The following is a 25,195-nucleotide window of genomic DNA, read 5'->3' as shown; positions in this document are numbered from 1 at the left end:
AAGGTTTCCACCCGACAACGACGTTATACTGCTCTGTCTTCCATCCAGACAGAGAAATGAAGCCTACTGTGTTACCTCACTACTAAAGCCTGTCACTTTACAGCACTGTTTACCAAACAGTGGCTCTGGACCCATATGTGGGTCCCAGTCCAACTTTGGGAAGTGAGTAAATAAGCTTCTATTTGTTGTTTTCTACATTTTGTTTTATTAATAATTATTTCAAAAGATTAAAAAAAAAGAATCGAAATAATTCCATAAATTGGTCAAGGTAGGATAGTGGTGGCCTAGGACAGCCTGAAGGCTTGGCCAAATGATGCGTTATTTGGAAGATTCCTCACTTTACTGTCTGTTTCAACTTTCTGCTGTTTCAAAAATAACTGGTTCAAATATAATACACAGAATGTACCCTTTAATATGTATAATACAGTGCGTGTGTCGTACTGTCTCTTCATGTAAGATCAAATATTGCCCCTTTTTTGGGTCGCATCTCTAAAGTGTCCTGAAAGCTAGAGACTATGAAATCAACTCCTTGCGCTTAAGAAGACCATCTTCTGTGAGACACGTATCACTCACACATCATTCACTCACTCACTCATTCATAGACGTATCTGGGTCAGCCTCAAATCCCACACCACTCATTCTGTAATTGAGGGCTGCAATATTAATAGTGCTTCCGAGCTATGGGAGATTTTATTTTAATGGCTCTTTTGCTCCCTTGGAAAAGAAGACCATTTAATCTCATTCAGACTTTACTCCTGGTTAGATAAAGGTCAATACAAAATACAAAAAAACAAACACTGGCATCCCAAAGACATAATATAGATGTTTCTGATGACACATATGATAATAACCCCAAGAAAACAAAAGGTTACATTCTGTCTGCGTCGAGAGAGAGAGACCAAACAATAGAATGCACACCTGAAAAACAACCAACTCATTACGTGAGAGCACAGAGTCAGATCCATGCAGCTGTTCAGCCGAACGTAACGTAACGACCGAGGCTATGATTCAACTGAGAGACTGACTCATTAGTGCCCCATGACTGACTCTCAGAGAGAGAGAGTCGAGTCTCAGTCCTTGTCTCTTTTTAAGCCTAATTTATAGTATAGGACGGCGTCGTGCTTTTGCCAAAAAGGAACCCATCTAACAAGCTAACAATAGATCTACACCTTTTTTGGGAAGGTGAAACCCTTGCGCAATGGAGTGTAAATACATTTTAGGCCTAGAATTATTGAATGCTTTTAACCAGTGAAAAATAGCAGATATACAAGCTCACAGCGCGGCACCGAGTGCCGCGCTGCGAGCTTGTAGATCTGCTATTTTTGAAAAAGTCTTGAAAATGTGTGCAAATCTTTGAACATAATGTATTTTTAAAGCGAACGTTTGTAACTCAAATTTTGCTTCTGGGGGGTCCCTGGAATTAAATATTTTGAGATGGAGGTCTGTGGCCAAATAAATATCATTTTGGGTGTCCTTCACATGAAAAAGTTTGAGAACCACTGTCATAGTAGTCTCTCAAGAACAGACTAACTGAGCTCCAGTTATGTGATAAAGGACCTTTTCTTTGATGATGGCTGGCCAGATTGCTGACATAGAAACATAGGGTTTTTCCAAAAACCTTAGAAGGATTCAAAAGACACTTATAGAATCGGGTCAAAATTCAAATTTTCATGATTTAAAAAAAAATAGCAGATCTACACAGATCTGCACTCGGTGCCGCGCTGTGAGCTTGTATATCTGCTATTTTTCAATAGTTAACGACGCCAGCCTCAGACACTGATGGTGCTTTCACAGCCAAAACAAGGAGGGCTTCTGACTGAGTAACCAGTGAGCTCACTGCCACAAATCAACTCTGCCTGCGCTTGTGTGTGTAACCAGTAGTTCACTGACACACATCCACACACACACACACCACTTGTGGCAGTTTAGCTGAGCATGTTAAAGAATGAGTCACAACGTGTTTATACAACCTGCTCTGGGAGCGCAAGTGAGAGAGAGTTATGCTTGTCTATGTGTGTGTGTGTGTGTGTGTGTGTGTGTGTGTGTGTGTGTGTGTGTGTGTGTGTGTGTGTGTGTGTGTGTGTGTGTGTGTGTGCGTGCGTGTGTGTGTGTGTGCGTCACATGGGACTGAGGCTGTAAAGGGTAAAGGGTTACAGTTTGACAGAAAAGTTTTACTAAACAGCTCATTGCTTCAGAGGAGCTCAGGTCAACCGTGACTGAAAGTTAGGTTGGGAATTCTCACCAGCGTAATGGACCATGGCCAGTGAGACAGAGTGAGAGGGCGCGACTAGAGAGTGTGTGTACATGTGTGTTTCTGTGCGTGATGTGCATGTTACTGTGTTTGCTTGTATTACTATACTTCTGTGGGCCAAATGTCCCCACGGATATAGTATAGAATTTGAGAAATTAATATTGTGAGGATAATTTTCCTGGTCTATCTATCTATCTATTCATCTAATCCAATGTTCTCCCAAAGTACAACATTGCTTTCGAACCAAGAGGCATTTCATTTGCATCAGCACAATCTAACAGCAGAACGGAATGCAAAGAGAGAGAGAGAAAGAGAGAGAGAGAGAGAGAGAGAGAGAGACAGACAGACAGACAGACAGACAGACAGACATTGTTTGGCACGACACACTGCAACGTGACGCATGGTGAGCTTGTAGATCGACTATTTTAGTCTAGTAGAGGGAAATACTAGTGTAACTAGAACAGAGCCCTGGGGGACTCCGATCAGTGAAGTAATAGAGGGGTTTTAATCTTACCCATATTGTCTCTGAATCCAATAAGGATGGACTTGCTGAACTCCTCTGGAGATCTCTGGAGGGAGAGAGAGAGAGAGAGAGAGAGAGAGAGAGAGAGAGAGAGAGTCAAAAAAAGTCAAAATGTTTACATTGTCAGTTGATGAGGATGTTCTTGTATAGTTACAAACACAAAGCGAGGCGTTGTAAGCTTGTAAATCGGTTATTTTCCAAAAGGTTGCCTCTTTCTTATATTATTATTATTTGCCAATTTGGCCAAATTTGCCAAGTTTAACCCGTTTTATAGTATAGTTTGTTGATTACATTTGACGCAGTAATGGTGTTAAAAGGTCTTAAAAGTCCATAAATTGTCACTTTTATGTCACTCGACCCACAGGTTGAGAACCAGTGTGACACAGAGCGCTGTGGCCTGGCTGCCGTTCCTTATCTTTCTATCATACTGTTAGCTCACACAGTAACAGACCTTCAACATCCTCACATAACCCAGTGGATACATTATCTCTCTCTTACGCAGGCAGGCAGGCACACAACTGAGTCACACAGGACAAAGCAGGGACAGACATTCCGTTATGTATCATTCTGTCAGTCCCACGTCTTCTTATTGTCCCCATTCTCCCTCTCTCCCGTTCTCTGTCCCCCCACCTCTCTCTCTCTGTCTCTCTCTCTCTCTCTCTCTCTGTCTCTCTCTCTCTCTCTCTCTCTCTCTCTTTCTCTCTCTCTCACAAACACACACTTGATTGTTTTATTTGAATCCACAAGTAAACAACAGTTGTAAGAATCAAATATGAGGCCTTGACTTCAACTCTATTTTGAATAAATTACATCAACATAGGAATTTACAAACGTTACAATATAATTCATTAGTTCAGCGACCGACAATAAAGGGTCATTCATCACGTGTGTATTACTTATGAATACAGAAGAAGAAACAATATGCCTCATCAATACAGACACAAAGCCAGCACTAGTTTGCGAGTTGCTTGGCTTTGTTCTACAGTGTACAGTCCATGTCCTGAGCTTGAACCTTAAGCTGCCAAATATAACGATCAGAACGGCTTGACACTGCACACACACACACACACACACACACACACACACACACACTTCCCCATCTCTATGCACATTCTCTTCCGTATGTTTCACGCAGAAGTTCACATCCTGTTCGTACCATCTCTCTCACACACACACACACAGACACACACACACACACTCACACACACACACACACACACACACACACACACACACACACACACACAGACACAGACACACACACACACACACACACACACACACACACACACACACACACACACACACACACACCGGGGCTGGTTCAGACAGCGTGGTGATAACCACCATGCATTGCTTCCTGGAGGTCGTCACACCAAAGCGTGACAGCAGCTGTCCTGTCCTGTCCTGTCCTGTGCCGGGTGGAGGTGTGACTGACAACGTGCATGGCCTGCTGCATGACAGCTGCGGCCGTGTGTTTATTTGTGTCCTCGGTCACACTGCATGGCACCAACGCAGCTCTGACTCCGAGCATGCAGTTGGTGGCAGTGCTTGGCATGTTGTTTATTGTGTGTGTACAGTGTTGGGAAAAAAGTACTCGAATGTCTTCATTTAGGTAAAAGTATCAAATAAATACTGTAATGTAGAAATACTCCGTTACAAGTAAAAGTCCGGTATTCGAAATGTACTTGAGTAAAAGTACAAAGCTTTTGGCATCAAAGTGTATTTAAAAAGTAGAAAGCATTCCTTATACAGAACACGTTTTCAAATGTATATCATTTATAAAAGTCTTTAAGATCTACAGTCTTAGCAGACCTGGATCTACAAGCTCACAATCTCATCGTGAGCTTGTAGATCCAGGTCGGCTATTCCAAATGGCCGAAATGTACAGTTTATAGGGCTGAAGTTTTACACCACTCTGTGTGTGTGTGTGTGTGTGTGTGTGTGTGTGTGTGTGTGTGTGTGTGTGTGTGTGTGTGTGTGTGTGTGTGTGTGTGTGTGTGTGTGTGTGTGTGTGTGTGTGTGTGTGTGTGTGTGTGTGTGCGCGCGTGCGTGCGTGCGTGCGTGCGTGCGTGCGTGCGTGCGTGCGTGCGTGGTGTGGTGTGTGTGCGCGTGTGTGCGTGTGTGTGTGTGCGTAGACTCACCGGCGTGGGATCTGCGGGGCTTGGCTCCCAGATACGCCAGGTTAACGTTGGCCTTCCTGCCATCGATGATGGGGTTGGCGTCTTTGCACGCCCGTTCGGCCGCTCCTCTGCCCACCATAGTGACCTGGTGACCAACAGAACAACAGCAGTGTTATTACCATGCATTACTTATACTGCCACCACAGTGTGCAAACTGAAAACGCGGGCAGATACAAATTACAATGATAGTACAGTCTACTGCAGGCGTCTTCCACAGGGGATCCTCAGAGTTACTACAGGGGGTCCTCCAAATCTTTGTGATAGAAACCTCCTTTTTTATAGTAACCACGTGTCCATTTTTGGAGAACTTTAGCCAAAAATGGCAGATCTACACACTCACAAAGCCTCGCAGCGAGCTTGTAGATCGGCTATCTTTGGCAAAGAGGTTTGGTGTAGAAGGGAAAAAGAGTAAAAGGTCAAGTTTTTTAAGTATTGATGGTTCATGAAGTGGTTAAATATCTGAAAACACACATGGACATGAATCCAAAATACACTGATGATTGTGCTGTCAAACGATGAAACAATATGGAATCTATGAAAAGGTTGTGGGGGAGTCCCTGCTTCATCTCTCTCTCAACTAAGGGGTCCTTGGCCTGAAAACGTTGATGACCCCTCGTCTACTGTTCATTTTCAATGGAAACCAGCGACATGAAGACACAAAGGTACATGCGACGTCTGTAGCTGCTATAACTGCTACTTTCCTGCTCACATCTCCAGAAGGAATGTCACTTGTCTCGTACTGTAACGTTGTTGCACTTGAATCGTAATCATTTTTGTCTCCCTCTGCCCCGAATACAAAATACGTTCCTTGTATATGAACCTCATACTTCTGAATCCTGTCTCTCTCTCTCTCTCTTACGCATACATACTGTATGTGGGAATTCGTTTGAAGCAGAGGAACGTGCGCGTGCGTGTATGTGTGTGTGTGTGCAGGAGAATTGATCTATAGGTGTTGCTCGTCACCCCGGGAGTGGACAGGAGTGTGGGAGTGAGACGCTGGCGTTCTTCCAGATAAACTGGAACCGTGACCTAACCTGCATGGGGGGGGTTGGGGGAGGGGGGGGAGGGTGTCTGGGGGGTTATTTCAGGTCAGGAGTGATTAGTGAGCTGTGTGGTAAAGCTGTCTATGCAACCTGAAAATGCACATGAGAGAGAGAGAGAGAGGGGGGTCGGGGGGGCAGAGGGAGAGATTTTATACCAAGTCTGGTGTGAAGGGTTTTTACACCGCTGTTTTCCAGACAGTGGGTCGGCAATCTATTTGTTTGTTTTTGAGCAGTGGTCACACCGTCTCCATAGCGTGGCCGTGTGTGTATCCGTGTGTGTGTGTCTGTGTGTGTGTCTGTCTGTATGTAGCCTCTGGTGTATGTAGCCTGAGTACCCTGGGTGACCAGAGAGGTGCTGTTGAGTCTTGTGCTGTTGAGTCTAGCCTGGCCTGTGCATCAACTGCAATACACACACACACACACACACACACACACACACACACACACACACACACACACACACACACACACACACACACACACACACACACACACACACACACACACACACACATGCACCACCGCTCACTTCAAACTTGGGTTTGATTTTTTTAAAGGTGAAGAAGTTAAACAGCAGATCTACAAGCTCACAATGCATCGCGGGTTAAGGCGGTAGTGAAAGTCTTTATTAAAGGTATGTAAGTAACTAACTATTGAAAAATAGGGTGCCGCGCTGCGAGCTTGTATATCTGCTATTTTTCAATAGCTAAAGCATTCAATAATTCTAGGCCTAAATGGGTTTTAAATGTCCTGTTATTGGACAAGGCGAGACAGGGCAGAACAATACGACCAGGTTTTTCTCGTTCACCTCCACCGCCATCGCCACGGTTTGCTGCTCTCGCTTTCATTTGGCAGCATCAGACTCTGGAGTCTCGTGCAAACAAACACCGGTTGCGGATGGTTTGGTCGCTGACTGTGTACATTTCAAGAGGCACTCGACTCAGTGCTGGGAATGAATTCTAGCCCCGCTGCTGCTGCTGCTGCTGGGGGAAGTCAGGGGTGAAATGGGCCAACTGGCCGAGAGGGGAAAACAAAACCATACTAACTACTGGTATCACACTAGGGATGGGACGATAAGCGATATTATCGTTTATCGTGATTAAAAACACTCACGATAATCGCATCGTGGAAGTTTAATTTATCGTGATATTGTCCTCCGTCATGCACTGGGATCAATTCACCTTTTATTTGCCGAGCTGCATATCCGGTACCACTTAAACCCTCTATAATTGGTAAAACGTACTTACAATATTACATACTTGATATAGTCTTTTTTTCACTCTCTATCAAATGTCTGCTAAACAATAGCAGATCTACAAGCTGTGATCCACAAGTTGTGAGCTTGTAGATCTGCTATTTATTGGCAAACGTTCCGCCCCAGGATATTTGGCTTTTGATTATCGCGATAATATCGTAAATCGCGATTTGTTTTGTCACAATAATCGTGATGTGACATTTTCATATCATCCCATCCCTAATCACACCAGCCAGCCACGATGGTGCAATGAAACACATGACACCAGAGAAGTAGGTTTGGTGACTGATAAGAGGCCTGTGCTAGAATACGATATGCCTAACCTATCCTTGTATCAGTTGTATGGTCAACTTTTAACCTATGCTAGTATTGACAACGCATGTGTTGGGCAAGAGATACATTTGATGTTTCCCTGAGATCCAAACTAGTGAAAATAGCTGATCTACAAGCTCACAACGCGCCGTGTTGCGAGCTTGTAGATCTGAGGGGAAAAGGGGAAAATGTACTCGAGTCGCGACCTGTAAAAATTGGTCCGGAAAACAGTGACCTAAACACCACCCAAAAGGCCTTTCTTTCATGAGAATCACGTTGGTTGCAAAGATCAACATGGCCTTGGAAACAGACTGGTTTCCAGGTTAGGACTGAGGCAATTATGCATAGTTTTTAAACTAAACCCCCATCTCTTTTCTTTGTCTCCAAAGTGTGAGAGTAACATCCAGAGAGTTCATTTATTATTTAGACCCTCAGTGTAACTCTGTAACTGTGCTGTGATCAACTCCACTATGGCAGAGGGGGGAGGGGGAGTTGCTGTCCCAATGAAACAACGTTACTGAGGCCTTATCTCACAGACCCAACTGGCATGTCACACCTCTGTGAGCAGAGACTACCTTCTGCTGACACACACACACACACACACACACACACACACACACACACACACACACACACACACACACACACACACACACACACACACACACACACACACACACACACACACACACACACACACACACACACACACACACAGTAATGACACGACAATCTATTCACAGCTGCAGCAGGCTTTTCATTATGTACTTATGTGCATGTGTATGTTGACAAAGGACAGAGCAATGGTGTGTGTGTGTGTGTGTGTGTGTGTGTGTGTGTGTGTGTGTGTGTGTGTGTGTGTGTGTGTGTGTGTGTGTGTGTGTGTGTGTGTGATGTACTGTAGGTGCGTGTGTGCGTGAGGGTGTGACTCGTTTTACTATCTGTGTAGGGATTTACAGTTACAATTAGTGCGATATTAGTACGATATTTTGCGTGTGTGTGTGCGTGCGCGAGTGTGTGTGTGTGTGCGTGACGTAGTGTAGGTGCGTGCGTGCGTGAGAGGGCGCGTGTCTCGTTTTACTATCTTTGTAGGGATTTACAGTTACAATTAGAACAATATTTTAAGTCGGGGCTAGGATTAGGCATTATGTGGGTGTTATGTTATGTGGGGGGGTTGAGGTTAGGGTTAGTGAAAATGTAAATAAATCAATATGTAATATGTAATTGATGGCCCCCTTTTAATAAAATGCCCCCCTTCTCATGTGGCTGCTGCTATCTGACAGTGCATGTGGTGCGTTGTCTGCACAGTTTCAGAGTCTACACCCTCCTAGGAGTCTGGAGATAACTTTCACCCTGACGAGCACTAAGAGTTGAGGCATTACATTTTGTATAACACAGTTCTATTGTGAAAATAGCAGATCTACATGCTCACAACGTTGCTCGTTGTGAGCATGTAGATCGTCTATTTTTACAATTTCTGCCCCTAATATTTGACAATTTGGCCAATGTTTAATTTGTCATTTTAGAGGTATTAAAAGGTCCTTAAATTGTCACTTTAGTAATGTGCATATACCCTCTATAATCTATATACTTAAACTTCATGATGGTTAATGGTTTGTTTACCGTTGAGTGAGAAAACAATGTTGCACATTAAGTTAATCATCTGGGGACCACCCAAAATAATTTGGCGACCCCACTGGGTCTGGGGGTCCTGACCCACAGGTTGAGAACCACTGGATTAGGGCATCAAAAGCATATTATGTGTCAAAAACTAAAATAAGTCGTGTTTACTTTCCCCCAACACATTCAAGTCAATAGAGCATCGCAGCGGAAGTAGGCCTACTTTACTGGTGCCACTTAAAATCATTCATTTTCCTCATAGACTTTCACGAAAATATTTATATTATGTTAAGCCTTGAACCAAACCATCCAGGATTGCAGTGAATCATGCATACAACCTTTGTTTCTATGAAAAGAACATTTTGAAAGTCGCTAAACAAAGGGTAGTTATAAATTGTAGTATATCAAATAATGTAATATTAAAATATGTTTTCACATATAGGATCAAAGATTCTATCGTCATGATTCACTGCAATCCTGGATGGCTTGGTTCTAGGCTTAACATAATTGTTATAAATATTTTTGTAAATGTCTATGGGGAAAATGAATGGGAGATTTGAAGTGGCACCAGTAAACTACTTCCGCTGCTATGCTCTATACTTTGCTATTCCAAGAGTGACTGCTAGGCTACACTTGTGAAATAACAAACACAAAACAAATGTATGACCTTTGTTTTGGCATTGCATATTCATTTGGCAAAATGTTGGCTATTGCACTCCTCCAGTCAGTGTCACTGAAAATAAAAGTCTGGGTTTCCGAGGCTAGTGTCACTGTGACCACCATCACAGCATGGTCTAATCTACTGTAAACGTGGCCGTACCACAGTGTCACTTGGCAGGTCTACAAGCTCACAATGTGCTCACAATGGTGAAGCTTTGTGAGCTTGTAGATTGACTATTTCTGGTGAGGAGCAGTAGGCTAGCTATTAATGAAGCATTATTGTAAGAAAGAAAGAAAGAAAGAAAGAACTTTCTTACTTTTGGTAGGCTACTTTTTTGATGCCAATATGTTTGTAGTGTACCTTTACTCAAGTAAATTGTGAATAAGCCTACCAGTACCAGGCTTTCACTTATAGTGTTTCTACATATAATAGATATCCTTCCAGTAGAACATTTGAGTAGCATGAGTAAGCTACTTCTTCCACCACTGTAATGAAGCATTACTTATTGTTATTGGTGTCATTTTACACTCTCAAGAGTTCAAGATCTACAAGGGTCCATTAATTTGGTTACCAACTCTCAATCATTTAGCATGGGGACCACCTGGGCTGGAACCCCCTCAAGAACCACTGGGACCACTGAGAACATTTGAGCCCTTCTTCCACCACCACGACCACTGTGTAGTATTATTGTAATACATTGGTTCTCATTGGTTCCGGGGACCCCCAGGGGGCCTTGATGGAGTTTCAGGGGGGTCCTCAGCTAAATGACAGTAGGAACCAAATGGACCCTTATGGATATGTAAGTCAGAGAGTGTACCAATGGTACCAATGGGTCCATTTGGTTCCATGTGTCGGCTATAGGTAGGCTACTCTCGAGTTAAATTAACATTGATTTCACAATATAAATTGGGGTCTCAGACATAAATGGGGGTCTGTAGCCTAAAATGCATGTCAAACTGGGGGTCCGTGAAATTAAAATGGTTGGTAATCACCGCTAGAGCTGTACAAATATTCTCAAGGGGGCCGCCCTGGCATATCTTTTCAAATGGGGGGTCCGCGGGCTAATAAGCGTCAATTTGGGGGTCCTTGACATGAAAAAGTTTGAGAAAGAGAAAGAAAGAAAGAAAGAAAGAAAGAAAGAAAGAAAGAAAGAAAGAGTGACAGACAGTGGCAGCCAGCCAGACAGACAGAGAACGTGTCCACTCACAAAGCCGTATCCTCGGGACTTGCCGGTGGTCCGGTCAGTGATGACCACGGCCTCGTCGATGTCCCCGAAACTCTGGAAGTATTTCCTGAGCGACGCGTTGTTGGTGTGATAGGGCAGCCCCCCCACGAAGACCTTGGTGAAGGTGGTGTCCTCCTTCTCTATGGAGCTGCTGCTGGAGGAGGTGGAGGTGGGGTGCATCTCCAGAGAGCCCCCCACCAGCTGACCTAGAAACATGCCGGGGGAATTCATTCGGTTGAGAGAGAGATTAAAAAAACAAAAATAAATAAAAAAATCCAAAAATAGAGTCCCAAGCTGTCTTCAGGTGGTCGCCAGGAAGTTGTGTATCCCCAAAACGAAACTTATTATTTTCGTTTTCTTTCTATCCGAGCTAAAACACTCCTTCGACTTTAACGCTATCGTCCGTTGAGGTTAAATACGATCTCCATGAAGTGTAGCACTAGCTTCAGCTTGTTGGAACCGAACTGGAAACACGAGGACCAAACCTATATATATCTATATGTATGTTATGTTAATGTTAAGCTCTCCTCTCCCCCAGGCTGCCCTGACAGGTGTGTTGAAGCCCCCTCCTCTCGCTCTCTCTCTCTTTCACTCCCACTCCCTTTTGTCCAATAAACGTACGGAGCGTCTCTCTCTCTCTCTCTCTCTGTCTGTCTCTGTCACTCTCTCTCTCTCTCTCTCTCTCACTCTCTGTGTGTGTGTGTCTCTCTCTCTCGTCCCACCCTATGGCCCCTCCCACTCAGCTGCTGCTCTCACTGTCGTGATATCCGCCCCCTCTCTCTCTCTCTCTCTCTCTCTCTCTCTCTCTCTCTCTCTCTCTCTCTCTCTCTCTCTCTCTCTCTCTCTCTCTCTCTCTCTCTCTCTCTCTCTCTCTCTCTCTCTCTCTCACACACACACACACACACACACAGAAGACAAAAGAAAATACACTAGACAGCTAAACCATTGCATTATTGAACAAAGCTAGGCCAATTGTAGCCTATGATGATTTGGGCAATTGATAATTGATAAGCATGTTAAAATGACATAATGTGTATTAGATAGATAGATAGATAGATAGATCGATAGATAGATAGATAGGACAAACAGATAGATAGCACTATATGTATCATTATTATAGGCTTCATTAGGCCATGTTCACTTTGTTGTCAGCATTGCAGAGCTGTCAGGTGACTGTGCCATTTACTGTATACCATCTATGTATAGCACCAGTGGTGCTGGACAAAGTAGTGAACCCTAGTAGCCTATAGTATTGAGTGTCAAAGTGAGTAGGCCTACTCCAATTTTAACCTCAGTCAAATGTGTACTTGAGTAGGCCTACTGAAAGCTACATGTACTTCTGTTCACCACTGACTGCATAAGGCTATGATTACTAGTACTACATGATTGTCAATATAGTTTTTTGTTTTGTTTATTACAACAATGTTTCCATTTGCATCTTATTTTATTATTATGTTGTTGACTATAATGCTTGCTGCTGCATGTGTGTGTGTGTGTGTGTGTGTGTGTGTGTGTGTGTGTGTGTGTGTGTGTGTGTGTGTGTGTGTGTGTGAGAGAGAGAGAGAGAGAGAGAGAGAGAGAGAGAGAGAGAGAGACAATAAACAGCTTATAGGCCTATCTATCTTCAAGGCCAGACTTAAGAAATTGGAGCCTGTCTATTGTTTATTTACAGTGTGTGTGTGTGTGTGGTGTGTGTGTGTGTGTGTGTGTGTGTGTGTGTGTGTGTGTGTGTGTGTGTGTGTGTGTGTGTGTGTGTGTGTGTGTGTGTGTGTGTGTGTGTGTGTGTGTGTGTGTGAGACCAAAAGGAAGGGGAGGACACTGTGATGAGTGAAGACAGCAGGCCACACAATAGGTGCAAACAGGTGCAGTAAACAATAGACCAGGAAACACACATGATGAAAGGTAAACAGATGGGCTAATTAGCCTAATGACAGCGATGTGGAGATGAACTCACCTTTTGTTTTTCATTTACATTATAGTGTTTTTTAACCCATCAAGACCTGAGGCCGATTCTACAAATGCCTTCTAAACCAGTAGTTCTCAAAAGTTCAAGATTTGTATTTGTATTAAAAAAAATAGCAGATTTACAAGCTTGCCGCGCTGCACCAAGTGACGCGCTGTGAGCTTGTATATCTGCCATTTTTGAATAGCCAATGAGTCTAAAATGACACAGATGCTTTCTGGGTTTTAATGGGCTTGAACTGTGTTGCATTTGTTTTTTACTTAAGAGTTTTAACTTCTTATAACTTCTATTGATGTAATGTGTCTTATATATTCATCATGATGCTTTTTCTGGCCGTTGCTGACAATCTATGATGTGTGAATGTATGGCAAATGTAGCTGTCGAACAGAACACATTTCCTTCTGTATTAATAAAGTATCCATCCATCCATCTACAGATGCTAGTTGGCTAAAAGTACAGAGGCTACTCTGTACTTTTGTACAATATTAAGTACAATATTTTAATACTTTGGCTGTATGTAAATAGTCCATCTACAAGCTCACAGCGCATTGCTTTCCGGTGTCTTGTGAGCTTGCAGATCTGCTATTTTCAAAGGTTTTCATACATTTTTGTAACATTTGTGAAACTCATTCTACATAATGAGTACTCTTACTTTTGGAACTTTAAGTATATTTTGATAAATAAATAAATGTTGAATACAAGACTTTGACTCGTAACAGTATTTCTACTTTGCGGTACTGATAGTTACTCGTAATTAATAAATAAGTATTACTTTTAACCACCATCCTCTGACCATCACTGGGATTCAGTATCCCTAACCACTTAATAACCCTGCTGTCCCAATAAAGGCATGTCAGAGACGTTGTGAGCTTTTTCCAAAGGTCTTTTGAAACATAGTTTGGGGAAAATGATACTTCTTAAATTAAGGTTTTTGTGATATTCCTTTTTAACAGTTTCACGGTCTCCAGCAGAACCTATCACCTCTGGGTTCCTCTTGGTTCTCGCAGACTTCAGTCTCCCCTCATTATCATTAATGCTCAGATGAGAAGAACCTTCAATCTGTCAATCTCACACGTCTTGAAAGGCCCAGCGACACATTCAAAGACAGTTAATGAGCCTACTGTAAAGTGGTGACGCGTCAATGTGAACACTCAAATGAAAGTGCAACAGATTCACTTTCAGTGTACCTTCTTTGTAGTGACAATAACCTCACCGTTGTTACATACTTAAAAAAAAAGAACACAAAGACATTGTAATGTTTAAATATAAATTTGTATTTACATCAATATTAACATCAAGAAATAAGGTACGAAAAAAATGCCATAGTAATTTACATCCTGTAATAACTGTATGACTGTATATTCACCCAATGGGTTTTATTTCCAGCTTTTTTTCTTCTTTTTTTTTCATTAGATCCAATAATGCTTTTTCTTTTCTTTCTTTCTTTTTTTTGGGGTGGGGGGGAGGGGGCTTTAAAGGGAAACAGACAAGTGTTCTTTTCAATATTTGTAGATGATTCCGTTTCCTTTTCTTCATTGAACCTAAAAGAAAAGCTTAAAAAAAGAAAGGAAAAACACCACTCCAAACCTTTTTCGCAGGATGAAACCAGAAACACCACCCCCCACCCCCTTTCTATTAAAACAGCTTTAGAAAATCTGAACACTCTTGTGAAATCAGACATATTTTGGAGCATATGAGCCTATCATATCTCAACTGGCCATAGGATTAGGAGTAGGGCTGGGCGATATGGATAAAATATAATATCACAATATTTATTGACCAAATACCTCAATATCGATATTTGTGACAATATCTTATATTTTTTTTATTTTTGGGGGGGAATAATGAGTATTGAGCATTGTGAGCTTATAGATCAGCTATTTTTGCTGTCATTAACTTCATTTCTCGAAAATCTTTCAAAGAATCAAAAGGGAACCAGGAATAGACAACACTTATCGCCATATCACATTAATGCAATATCCAAAATCCCCGGCAATATTAAGTCTCATATCATGATATAGATTTAATATCGACATATTGCCCAGCCCTACGTGAGAGCAGAGAAGATAAAGTATCACAAACCAAAGTCAAAGCACCTCAGCAGAAGCAGACTTGTGTCTATTCTATGTCATATGGAGGATGGGAATAGAAGAATAAAGCGTTATAAATTATGTGCAACGGCAAAAAAAGAAAATGCACACATGAATACTTTGCACCATCATCTACCCCGGGAACCTTTTCTATGTGTCGCACATAATGACAAACAAACACAAGCAGAAAAAAATAATCTTTGGATTGAGCATGTCTTCAAAAAAGGTAGATTTCTAAAACAAAAACAAACAGCTTAACAGACAACTGAACAAAAATAAAGGCAAACTCACATGTCACCAAAAAATTATGTAAAATATCCAACATGATGAGTCAATTATGTCCACCTGTGTTAACAAGCAAAAGAACAACAACAACCTCTCAACACTCATGGACGTTTATGCAGTGGGGTTGACTTCCATGGCTGGAATGAAGCCAACTGTGTTGCTCGCCATCAAGAACTGATTGTTGGATGGGGGATTTAAGCAGTCGAACCTGGCCAGAGTCAAACTAAACTTGTTGTGCGTCGAGTTAATTCGAAGCACAAACATTTCAGGGCTGTCATGACACGTCTGGTATCTGCCTCGCGTTTAATTCGTTTCAACAGCAGGCTCAATTTTAGGGCATCTCTAGACAACAGCCACAGGTTTTGGGTCTAAAGCACTCCTTTATTTCCCCTGTAGCAAAAACCGCTTGCCATGCCTTGGTGTAATTATGTGGTACAGTCGGTAGGTAGCCACGAGGAAACAAATAATACACAAGTCAGATACCAGACCTGTCATGACAGAGCGCCGTCTCTCCCTCTCCTGAATGTTTGTGTGGGTGTTACTGATTTATTCGGTACACACATCGATGCACAACAGGTGTGTAGTCACGCCTAGCTCTGTTGACTGGGGCGTCAACAGAGGTGTGACTGCCTAAATCAGCCTTTACCCGTCTCACACTTATTTTATTGTCAGTTCTTTTGACGGCGAGCAACACGTGGTGCTACCGAGTATGAATGAAGCTTAACACCAGCCAGCGTTGAAAGTCCTTCAAAGGAGAAGTTTTATCAACTGTAGAATCTATCAGCTCTGTCAAGTCACTATCAAGTAGCAAAAGACAAAAGCACAGTAAAGTCTCAGAGCTCGTTTATCCTTCATACAACCATATTCTCTGACAAATAGTTTTGTCCGACAACAGGTCACGTGATGAAGTGTAAATGAAGCATTGTGAAACTGAAGTTGAACATAGGAGGTTGAGTCTAGAAATGTCAACACAAACAAACGTACACACACGCGCACGCACACGCACACACGCACACACGCACACGCACACACGTAAAATATCTTGCCCCCTTTTAGGAGCCTAACACAATCATGTGTCTACTCTTTTATATAGGCATCTTTTGTGTTGTTTTCTTCACATGAATCGATTAGTAAAATAAAAAGTTAAATAAAAAAACAAACATGTTTGTCTAACTATACCATATAGTTAAGCCAAGGTCCTTGGGGAAAAAAAGAAAGACATTTATGATTTGACAATCACAAATTATTTTAAAGAAAAGTGCTTTCTGGGAGAATGAAAGTGGCAGTATTAATTTTCTAAAAGCAACCTAACGTGTGTTTGATAAAATGAGGCCCTCTTTTTTTCCCCACCAACAGGTTGAAGTAGTGAAAATAAAAGCTGTATTGACCTATGACAGAATAAGAAAATTACACTTTAAATATCAAGCCTTACAATCTGTGCAAAAACAGTATGTGACCTACAAAAGCATATATATATTTATATATAGTACATTTTGAAGCTTATTTACAATTCGTATTCACAGATAAAAGAAAGAAAAAAAAAATCCAAACAAGACTTGGTAACTAATACTGCAGTACCGTCACTTTAAGTAAATGATGCCTAAATGTTTGTCCTTGGAGGAAAGTCAAGAGGAAGGGTTATTGCTAGAAATCTGCATACATACATAAAATTCTGACTGACACTTTCTTTTACAGTGTACATTTCTATAGGCGACAGTTTAACAATTGGCAACCAATTAAAAATTTGCAGTGGTAACATTACACATTGTTGTAAAACGGCCAAAATATCTTTTTTTTTTTTACGGGTTTGCTTTGAAAAATGTACACCTCAACTCTAAAACAGTCACTTTATAAATTGTATAAATAGCACAGGTACGTAATATGTACCTTAAGAGAGGTCCGTCTTGTTTCAAAGCGTCCACTTTCAGAGGGTTTAAAAATCGAGTATACCGTTAAATGTGTCTACTTACCTATAATAAAGGAATACACTGTAGAAGAGAGTGTTGGATAAAATCTGTGCTTACTGCCTTCCCACTGGTCACTCATTTAGAACATAGATCACCACGTTTTCCAATTAAAAGTCCATTATTCTCGGAAGAGGAAAAAACATGGGAGAGGGAACTCGAAAATAAAACCGTAAATATTCGACGTTACGCATTAATTAGTTCTCGGATAAAAGGCCTCAAATGACCACAAAATATTGCCACAATCCTTTCAAAACGAGGGCCTTTCCTTAAGCATAGTTCAGACCAAAGATTCACGACAAGACAAAACCGTTTTTAAGCCCGATTTATACTTCGTCGTACAACGGCGTCGCAACGCAGGGAAAACTCGTATGGCGCCGCAGTACGACGGAGCATAAATGTACACGTTCGAATGTTGTTGAGGAGAAAAAAAAAAGAAATCGCGGCGGTCTGAATTACCCTTTAAAGTGCAAACACAGCCTACAAGTATCTCTGACGTACCGCGGGCCATAGCATGGCGGAGGACCGTGTGTGTGCTACTGTTTTTAACGACATTCTTACGGAGCATCGGCGCTCGACTTTTTAGTCACGTTCATAATCCTGGTACACATCCACCGCCACAACACTGGTGTACAAGAGTGGTCCTCCAGCAGCCAGCGATTATAGATATAGATACTGGCGAAAAAAATAAACATCCCACAATGCTCTGAAACAGGAAGGGAATAGACCACAGCATCATGGCACAACAATCGACAAGGAGGACGACGTCTCCTCCGTCAATGTATTTGTCATCCATGTTTAAAGAGTCATGTGATCCCACATCGTTCTCAAGCAAACGTTTTTCTCCACTTCTTCTTTCCTTCGGGTTTTGGTCCAGCAAGCGGCGCGTGTTTAGGAACACGCGGAACCGTCTTGTAAAAGAGAGGAATATAGAACTACATTATTCTAAAGAGAGGAATTGTACAGGCGTTATTTCTTAACTGTTTTATGGTGTGTGTGTGTGTGTGTGTGTGTGTGTGTGTGTGTGTGTGTGTGTGTGTGTGTGTGTGTGTCACAGTGTCTCTGTATTACATGAACATCATGGGTGGTTTATGTCTATGATTATGTGTGTCATTCAGTCATTTTTTTCTTTTTTTAGAAAGGCTGGGAAAAAGGTTTGCCGTGTTACTGGCCTCAGGTCCAAAAGGAAGAGCGCTCCCCCCTGCTGGAGGGAGTGGAACACTACACACAGGTCCATGCCTGCACACACAGACTGCAGCACACACTGCATCACTTTGTCATTTCTTCTGAATGGGGATCACAGTATGTGAGGCAGATGTCTGCATTATGTCATTCAGCAATATTTCTGTGGATGGAGAGAAAACAGTAACACAGGGGGAGAGAGAAAGAGAGAGAGAAATAACGAGTTAGTGGCATGTACTGTAGGGAAGGGCGAGGCACTTTAGAGGTTTATTTCTATGCTTGTAAAAAGAATCTGTTTTAATAAAATTGTTTTTTTCAAAAATGTTCAAAAATAGCAGTCTACAAGCGCTCAACAGGTCACGGCGTGCCTGATTTTACACTTGGTTGCATGCTGAAAATAGCCGATCTACAAGCTCACAACGCGTTGCGCTGCGACACGCTGTGAGCTTTTAGATCGGCTATTTTCAAAGCGCAACACCTGAGCACAACCAAACGTTAATTGACTGGTCTTTTAGTTCTACCGAATCTCTTCTCCACTAATCCCTTCCTAACATTTTAGTCTAGTTTTGGTTTGTTGACGAAAATGTCAATATATTTAGTCTCAGTTTAAAGGACCACTTCACCTCTGGGACAACCAGATCTTATTTTATTGTTGTTTGGGACACGATCAACACAATCCGTTAGTTATTTTTTGTGTTCAATCTGTGTTTTTAGATATTTTAGTATTTCAGCATGCTACAAAGCATCATATGATATCGCATCATCTGATGCATCATATGATGCAAAATGCATCATATGACCAGTTGTTGCATGCCGAAATACTTCCAATAGCAGTGATGTCATTACGTGCGCATCCCGCATCAAAAACACATTCAAGTCACCCAGGGACTCATTCATGTCATGGTCCTGGGGTCCCGGGGATGCGCCTCCATTGGAGTCCATGTTAAAATAATTTACTTCTTCTACTTAAGTTGCTATATTAGTTTAGATAGTTTAATTATTTTTTTAATGTATTGTGTAAGATAAACACTGTAAAGATTTATTATCAGTTAAACCTGGAACAGCTAAAAACTATTTTCACTAGTGGTTCTCAAAGTGGGGTCCTGGCTCCTTGAGGGAGTTCCAGGGGGTCCCCAGATAAATGATAGTTAGGAACCAAATAGAACTTTATGGGTCTGTAACTTGGTGAACAAATGGAACCAAATGGACCTGTTCCATTTGTACTCTAGTATTTTAACATTTAATATAAATTGGGGTCCCAGTGATATAAATATAATTAAATGGGTGTCTGTAGCCTAGTGTATTTAGAAATCCTAGTTCTAAGTTCAAACATTAGCCAAATTGTAAAATAAATATAAGAAATAGGCAAACATTTTGAAAATAGCCGATCTACAAGCTCACAGCGCTCGAAAACATTGTATTGAGGACTCATAAAACTTTTCTGGGACCCATTTGAATGACCACCTGTGGGTCCCGGGACCCATTACATTGAAAACCTAGTAACATCACTGCAATAGATTCTTTTTTTATTTAGTTTTCGTCATTGAAAAAAGGTAGTCGACAGTTTGAGTCATGGTTTTAGTGGTGAAATGAACACTGCTGCGTACAGTACGTACCTGGTCAGGCCCCATAGGCATCCGTCCCATCGCCATGGGGTTCATGCCCATCTGACCTCCCATCTGGCCCATGTGGGCCGCTCCGCCGTTGGCTGGCATGCCGCCATTCATCATCATGCCCCCGTACTGGCCCGGGTTCCCCTGCTGGGCGAACTGCTGCTGGCCCGGGGCGCCCTGCTGCCCGAACTGCTGCTGGGCGTAGGAGCTGGCCGGGGGGAGGGGGAAGAGAAATGACGGGTCAAGTCAAAGATGTGACCTGGAGACCTACATAAAGTACCTTTCACCCTGACACGAATATTACAGAGTTTAGGACAGCGGCATTCACGCTGTGGATCATGACCCATAAGTGGGTCACAGCAAGGGGGGACGGTTGGGTCATGGTGGCATGGCCAAAAACACAATCCCTTTAGAGGAAAAACACGCATGCATTTTTTGTAGTATTGTTTATACTTGACAACTCTATGGCAAGCTATGTTTAATTTATTTTAAATACAATTCCATATGCAATTTGTGAAAACAGATACTTTATTACGTATATATATACATACATCTCACAAATTGTAATCTTTATTTTGACATGCCTCGTCTGTTTCATTTCATCATTGGTATGTTTAAAGACTGAACATGGGAATACTTTATTGATCAACAATATACTGTACTTTAGATGTAGAGAATGATAGGAATTAGAATTATGTATTTGCATTTGCATTATGAGAATGAATTGCTTATTTTAGTGCATGAAATAATATGTGGCTCTGGGACAAAAGTATGTCCACAGGTGGATCACCTGTGGACCTGTTGCATCAAACGGTTAGAGTTGGGGCCAAATCTGTCAATGCGGTACACTTTCGATGCAACAGGACTCCCCTGCGTAATAGGTTGATTTGACAGGGCTCTCCTGTCCTGTCTCATGTCGACTGATTGGTGGATTCGCAGTAGACGCCTATCGGGTATGCAACTCGAACCGTGCGGAGTCGGCAGAAGCGGACACCTCACTACTTGACACAGGCACTCACTCGGCTAACACCTTGTTCAGGAGAGCCTGTTTCAAGATGAAGTCTGATTCTACCTATTACGAGTTGGGAGTAAGAACAACACTGAAAAGCGACAACGACAGGGGATCCCATCCCTTCAAACGGGTGATGCAATGGGTGCTTTTTCCCCCAGCTCACTATAGTACGACTTTCGGTTTAGAAGGATCTGATGATGTTCGGTGGAATGTATAGCGTTTGATTTTGCACCATAAACATGCAAACGATTTTCGACACAAACCTGCTGCGGGCCATGCCTCCCTGTGACCAGCCTTTCAAGTCGGCGCCCTGGTACATGGGCCCGCCCTGCGGGTGCTGTTGCATCATGGGGTTCTGGGGGCCCAGGCGGCCTGACATCATGGCGTTAGGAGGACTTCCCCCCGAGGGGCCGAATGACGGGTCTCCTTGCTGGCCCATCCCTGAGAAACACACGACACAACACTGTTTAACCTCTTTCACCCTGGCAGTGCCCCGATCTTTGGGCATGTCATACTGTAAATAGGCGAACAACATTTTCAAAAATAGAAGATCTACATGCTTTTCTACAACACTTTTTGCACATGACATGCAATCATTTGGAGGGATGTTGGGTATTTATATTTAAAAACCCCAATAAAAAACACTGACATCCTGAATTGTTTCATTTTGGATGTTTAATTAGTCAAGTTGTGAGTCCTTCTACAGCATCGGCCTGGACAGGTTTCCAGGCCGAGGAATACATCTAATTAATGTCTCTGTACTGGCATAATGGACAGAAAACATTACAGATTCTATAGAGTCAGGGACACACACAGGAGGAGACAATAGGATTGGATACACTCAGCTTTCTGACAGAATCACGTCTTAATAATAGTCATGCAAGTATGTTATATACAATGTATAGCACTACATTTCATATTCTGCCACTATAATCTGATCACGTACAAAGTTCAACCATTGCAGGCTCTGAAACCCGCTTTTCGCAATACACAAACTTGCCACAAGGGAGCAGCAGTAGCAGCAAGCGTTCTGTGTCCCAGTAACATCAGAAAATTGTCTGAATTCATGTGAAATTAATTTGCGTGTCCTTGTGGGACCCAGAAGCCTGGTGAACAAAACACAATTTGCTCCACCTGGTGTGAGGTGCGGTAGCTTAGCATTTGGCTCGGGCAGAAACAAAACACTAAACACAATCTAATTAAATCGACTCCCGTCTCATAAATGACTGCAGCAACTTTTGGGTGTCAGTAAGTATCTATTCTGGAATAGCGGAATTGTACAAAATAGGGTTCTGTGACACAGCAAACAAACAAACAAACGTCCTCCCCAATGCAGCCGTTCCTACCTTAGCCAAGGTCAACACAGTTAACTACATGAACCCCAGTGGAGGACCCCAAGACCGCAAGGACTTTTTTGGTCTAATCCTTTTAGACTAAGTGTTTTGACTGTACTCAGGCCATTTTAGGTTTCTGTCTAATACAATATTCAATTAATCAATCAAACCCTTCTATTCTGGGGTGACAGGTGCTGCCGACACATTTCAGCACCGTTTTAGTGGTACAAGCGTTTGGTACCTCTCAGAACTTGGTGCTCAGGGCTGCAGCCCCTAAAGCCTGTGAATTAAGCCGGGGCTGAATGTGGGTCTAACTTGAAATTATAAGAGTTTAGAATCACTTGTCTACACTTTGCACCCTCTCCAAGACCAGCCAGTAGAGGTAAGCAGTAATAGGAGGAATTGTCAGCTAAAAGAAAAGATTGAATGCCCAAGAACCTCACCATAGCTTCCTCCGTAGCCAAACTGCTGGGGGCCAGCAGGGCCCATGTTGGGCCCTCCCATGGGGTTGTCCATGCCGCCGGGGGCCGTGACGTTGGGAGGCGGGCTGAAGCCCCCCGCCGCGGCGGCTGCTGCGGCCGCCGCCTGCTGCTGCTGCTGTTGCTGCTGCTGCTGCATGAGCATCATCATCCTCTGCCTCCTCATCTGCATGGTGACCATCTCTCTGCTGCGCTGGGCCATCATCTGGGCGTTCAGGAAGCCAGGCTGGACCAGGAGGGAAGACAAGTCACGATTAGAGTTGGGATCCGGAAACTGGAGCAATCGGAGGAAACTGGATCCGACATTGAGGAACCGGAATGGGTTCTATCACATTTGGTTTTATCAGGAGGGAATATGGGAAATGGGACAGATCCATGTTGATGACATGACTGTAGTAGCTTTGCGTGATTTTAGGGCAAAATCTGTAGGAGCAGTGTCCAAAAATGTGTTTTGCAAAAATCGGCCTGATGGTGGCGCTAGATGGAACAGATGGAACAGATGCATATCGATGACATGAATGTAGAGATACTGTGTACCGCTTTGCGTGATTTTAGGGCAAAATCTGTAGGAGCAGTGTCCAAAAATGTGTTTTGCAAATCACAAGGGAGGGGGGGGGGTTTGCGGGTGAAAATGGTCTGTGAACACAGGTGCATGTGTTTTCTTTCTTATTTTACTTTTATATTACCAGATTAGTCCCATTGAGATTAAAGTCTATATCAGGGATGTCAAACATACGGCCCGCGGGCCGAATCCGGCCCGCGAGATGATTCAATCCGGCCCCCCAGGCTAGAGCATACATTTCTGAGCATTTAGAAAAAAAAAGTAAGTCTCTAGCCCATTCCTGTCAAGAGTTATGATTGTTTTAAGAATTAACCTAACTAATGTCTACACTGCAGGCTAGGTTTCTCCCACCTGGCAGTGATTGAGTTGATTGATTGGAATGTTAAGTGACCAGCTCTCTCTCTCTCTTTGAAGATGACAGCATTGCTAGGAATAGGGTGGTTGGTCTGGCTATGAATAATACCTGAACATACCTACTATATTCGAACTGTACTCAAAGATTACACATATTAGACATGGAAATTAATGTTGTTAAAAAAAATAACTTATTTAAAAAATATAATAATAATAAAAATGTAAATGTTTTATTATTCCGATATTTTCTGAATATGCCATTATTGTTCATTACTTTTATTTTTTTTATTATAAAATACAATAAAAATAATTATTGTCCTGCATCAATAATATTTTTTTAGCCATTTACAAATTATAGCGTACTGGAGACTATCAGGAATTGAATGATTCTATTATCAAATGGTTTATTCTTATTGGCACTTCTTAAAGGAGTAGTTCACCCCCAAAATGCCATGGAGCCAATGTAGACTCATTCCTAAAACAGAAATTTGATTACAATAAATGCATGCATGCCTATTGATTCCGGATGGGGACCCACATCCGGAATCAATGGGGGGAAGTGTACTATTATCACATTTTTGTCTTAGTAATGCGACAAATAAAATAAAAATATATTATTGAACTCAATTCTCCATGGCGTGAGTAATCAAAGAAAAAAAAGTCATTTTGGGGATGAACTACTCCTTTAAACAAATAGCATCTCTCGTACCTAACTGCAACTGTAATACCAATAATGAAAGTAGCTATTTTACTTAATAATGAACACAATTTGTAAAATGATATACTGCTATACTGCTAGCTACAGCAGTGGCTGAGACGACAGGAAGAAAAACAGAGCGAACATGTGCGCGAGTGTGCATGCCATCCGATCCGCGACTGGTTCGGCCCTCATCAAGTCGCCTTTCATCCAATGCGGCCCTCACCCCAAGATGAGTTCGACACCCCTGGTCTATATAAAGCTACAATCTGGGACTTATTCCAAAGAGTATGCTATTATGTTAACACAATTCAACTGGAGGCGATTACCCTGGTGTCTAAAAGGACACCTATGAAATTAAAGTTATTTAAAGCAGTTGAGTGCTATTTTTGCAGACTGTTCTCCCCAGAATTTGGATGCAAGAGTTGAAGTTGTTAAAGGAGTAGTTCACCCCCAAAATGCCTTTTTTACTATTGATTACTCATGCCATGGAGACTTGAGTTCAATAATAATGTTTTGTATTAGTCACATTCCTAAAACAATAATTTAATTTGAATATATTTACCCCCATTATATTAACTACAATA

The 25,195-nt window shown here is 42.2% G+C and overlaps 2 protein-coding genes across 2 annotated transcripts in view; both read right to left on the bottom strand.

The window, feature by feature from the left end:
• rbm38 (RNA binding motif protein 38) overlaps positions 1–11,683 on the bottom strand; it is a 32,056-nt gene extending 20,373 nt beyond the window's left edge. The window contains exons 1-3 of the mRNA XM_080733845.1: positions 11,056–11,683; positions 4,919–5,042; positions 2,766–2,820 (exon numbers count right to left, since the gene is read on the bottom strand). Of these exons, the coding sequence (XP_080589971.1) occupies positions 2,766–2,820; positions 4,919–5,042; positions 11,056–11,304 (428 nt within the window). The 5' untranslated portion in view covers positions 11,305–11,683. The remainder of the gene's footprint in view (positions 1–2,765; positions 2,821–4,918; positions 5,043–11,055) is intronic.
• A 2,616-nt stretch (positions 11,684–14,299) lies between these two features.
• LOC308291709 (nuclear receptor coactivator 3-like) overlaps positions 14,300–25,195 on the bottom strand; it is a 129,506-nt gene continuing 118,610 nt past the window's right edge. The window contains exons 23-26 of the mRNA XM_080733832.1: positions 22,960–23,221; positions 21,446–21,623; positions 20,174–20,378; positions 14,300–18,720 (exon numbers count right to left, since the gene is read on the bottom strand). Of these exons, the coding sequence (XP_080589958.1) occupies positions 18,709–18,720; positions 20,174–20,378; positions 21,446–21,623; positions 22,960–23,221 (657 nt within the window). The 3' untranslated portion in view covers positions 14,300–18,708. The remainder of the gene's footprint in view (positions 18,721–20,173; positions 20,379–21,445; positions 21,624–22,959; positions 23,222–25,195) is intronic.

The sequence above is a fragment of the Nannobrachium achirus genome, assembly GCF_963921795.1.
Source record: "Nannobrachium achirus genome assembly, chromosome: 9".
Lineage (NCBI taxonomy): Eukaryota > Metazoa > Chordata > Actinopteri > Myctophiformes > Myctophidae > Nannobrachium > Nannobrachium achirus.
The sequence above is the reverse complement of the archived record's forward strand: the minus strand, read 5'-3'. Positions and strand labels throughout refer to the sequence as shown.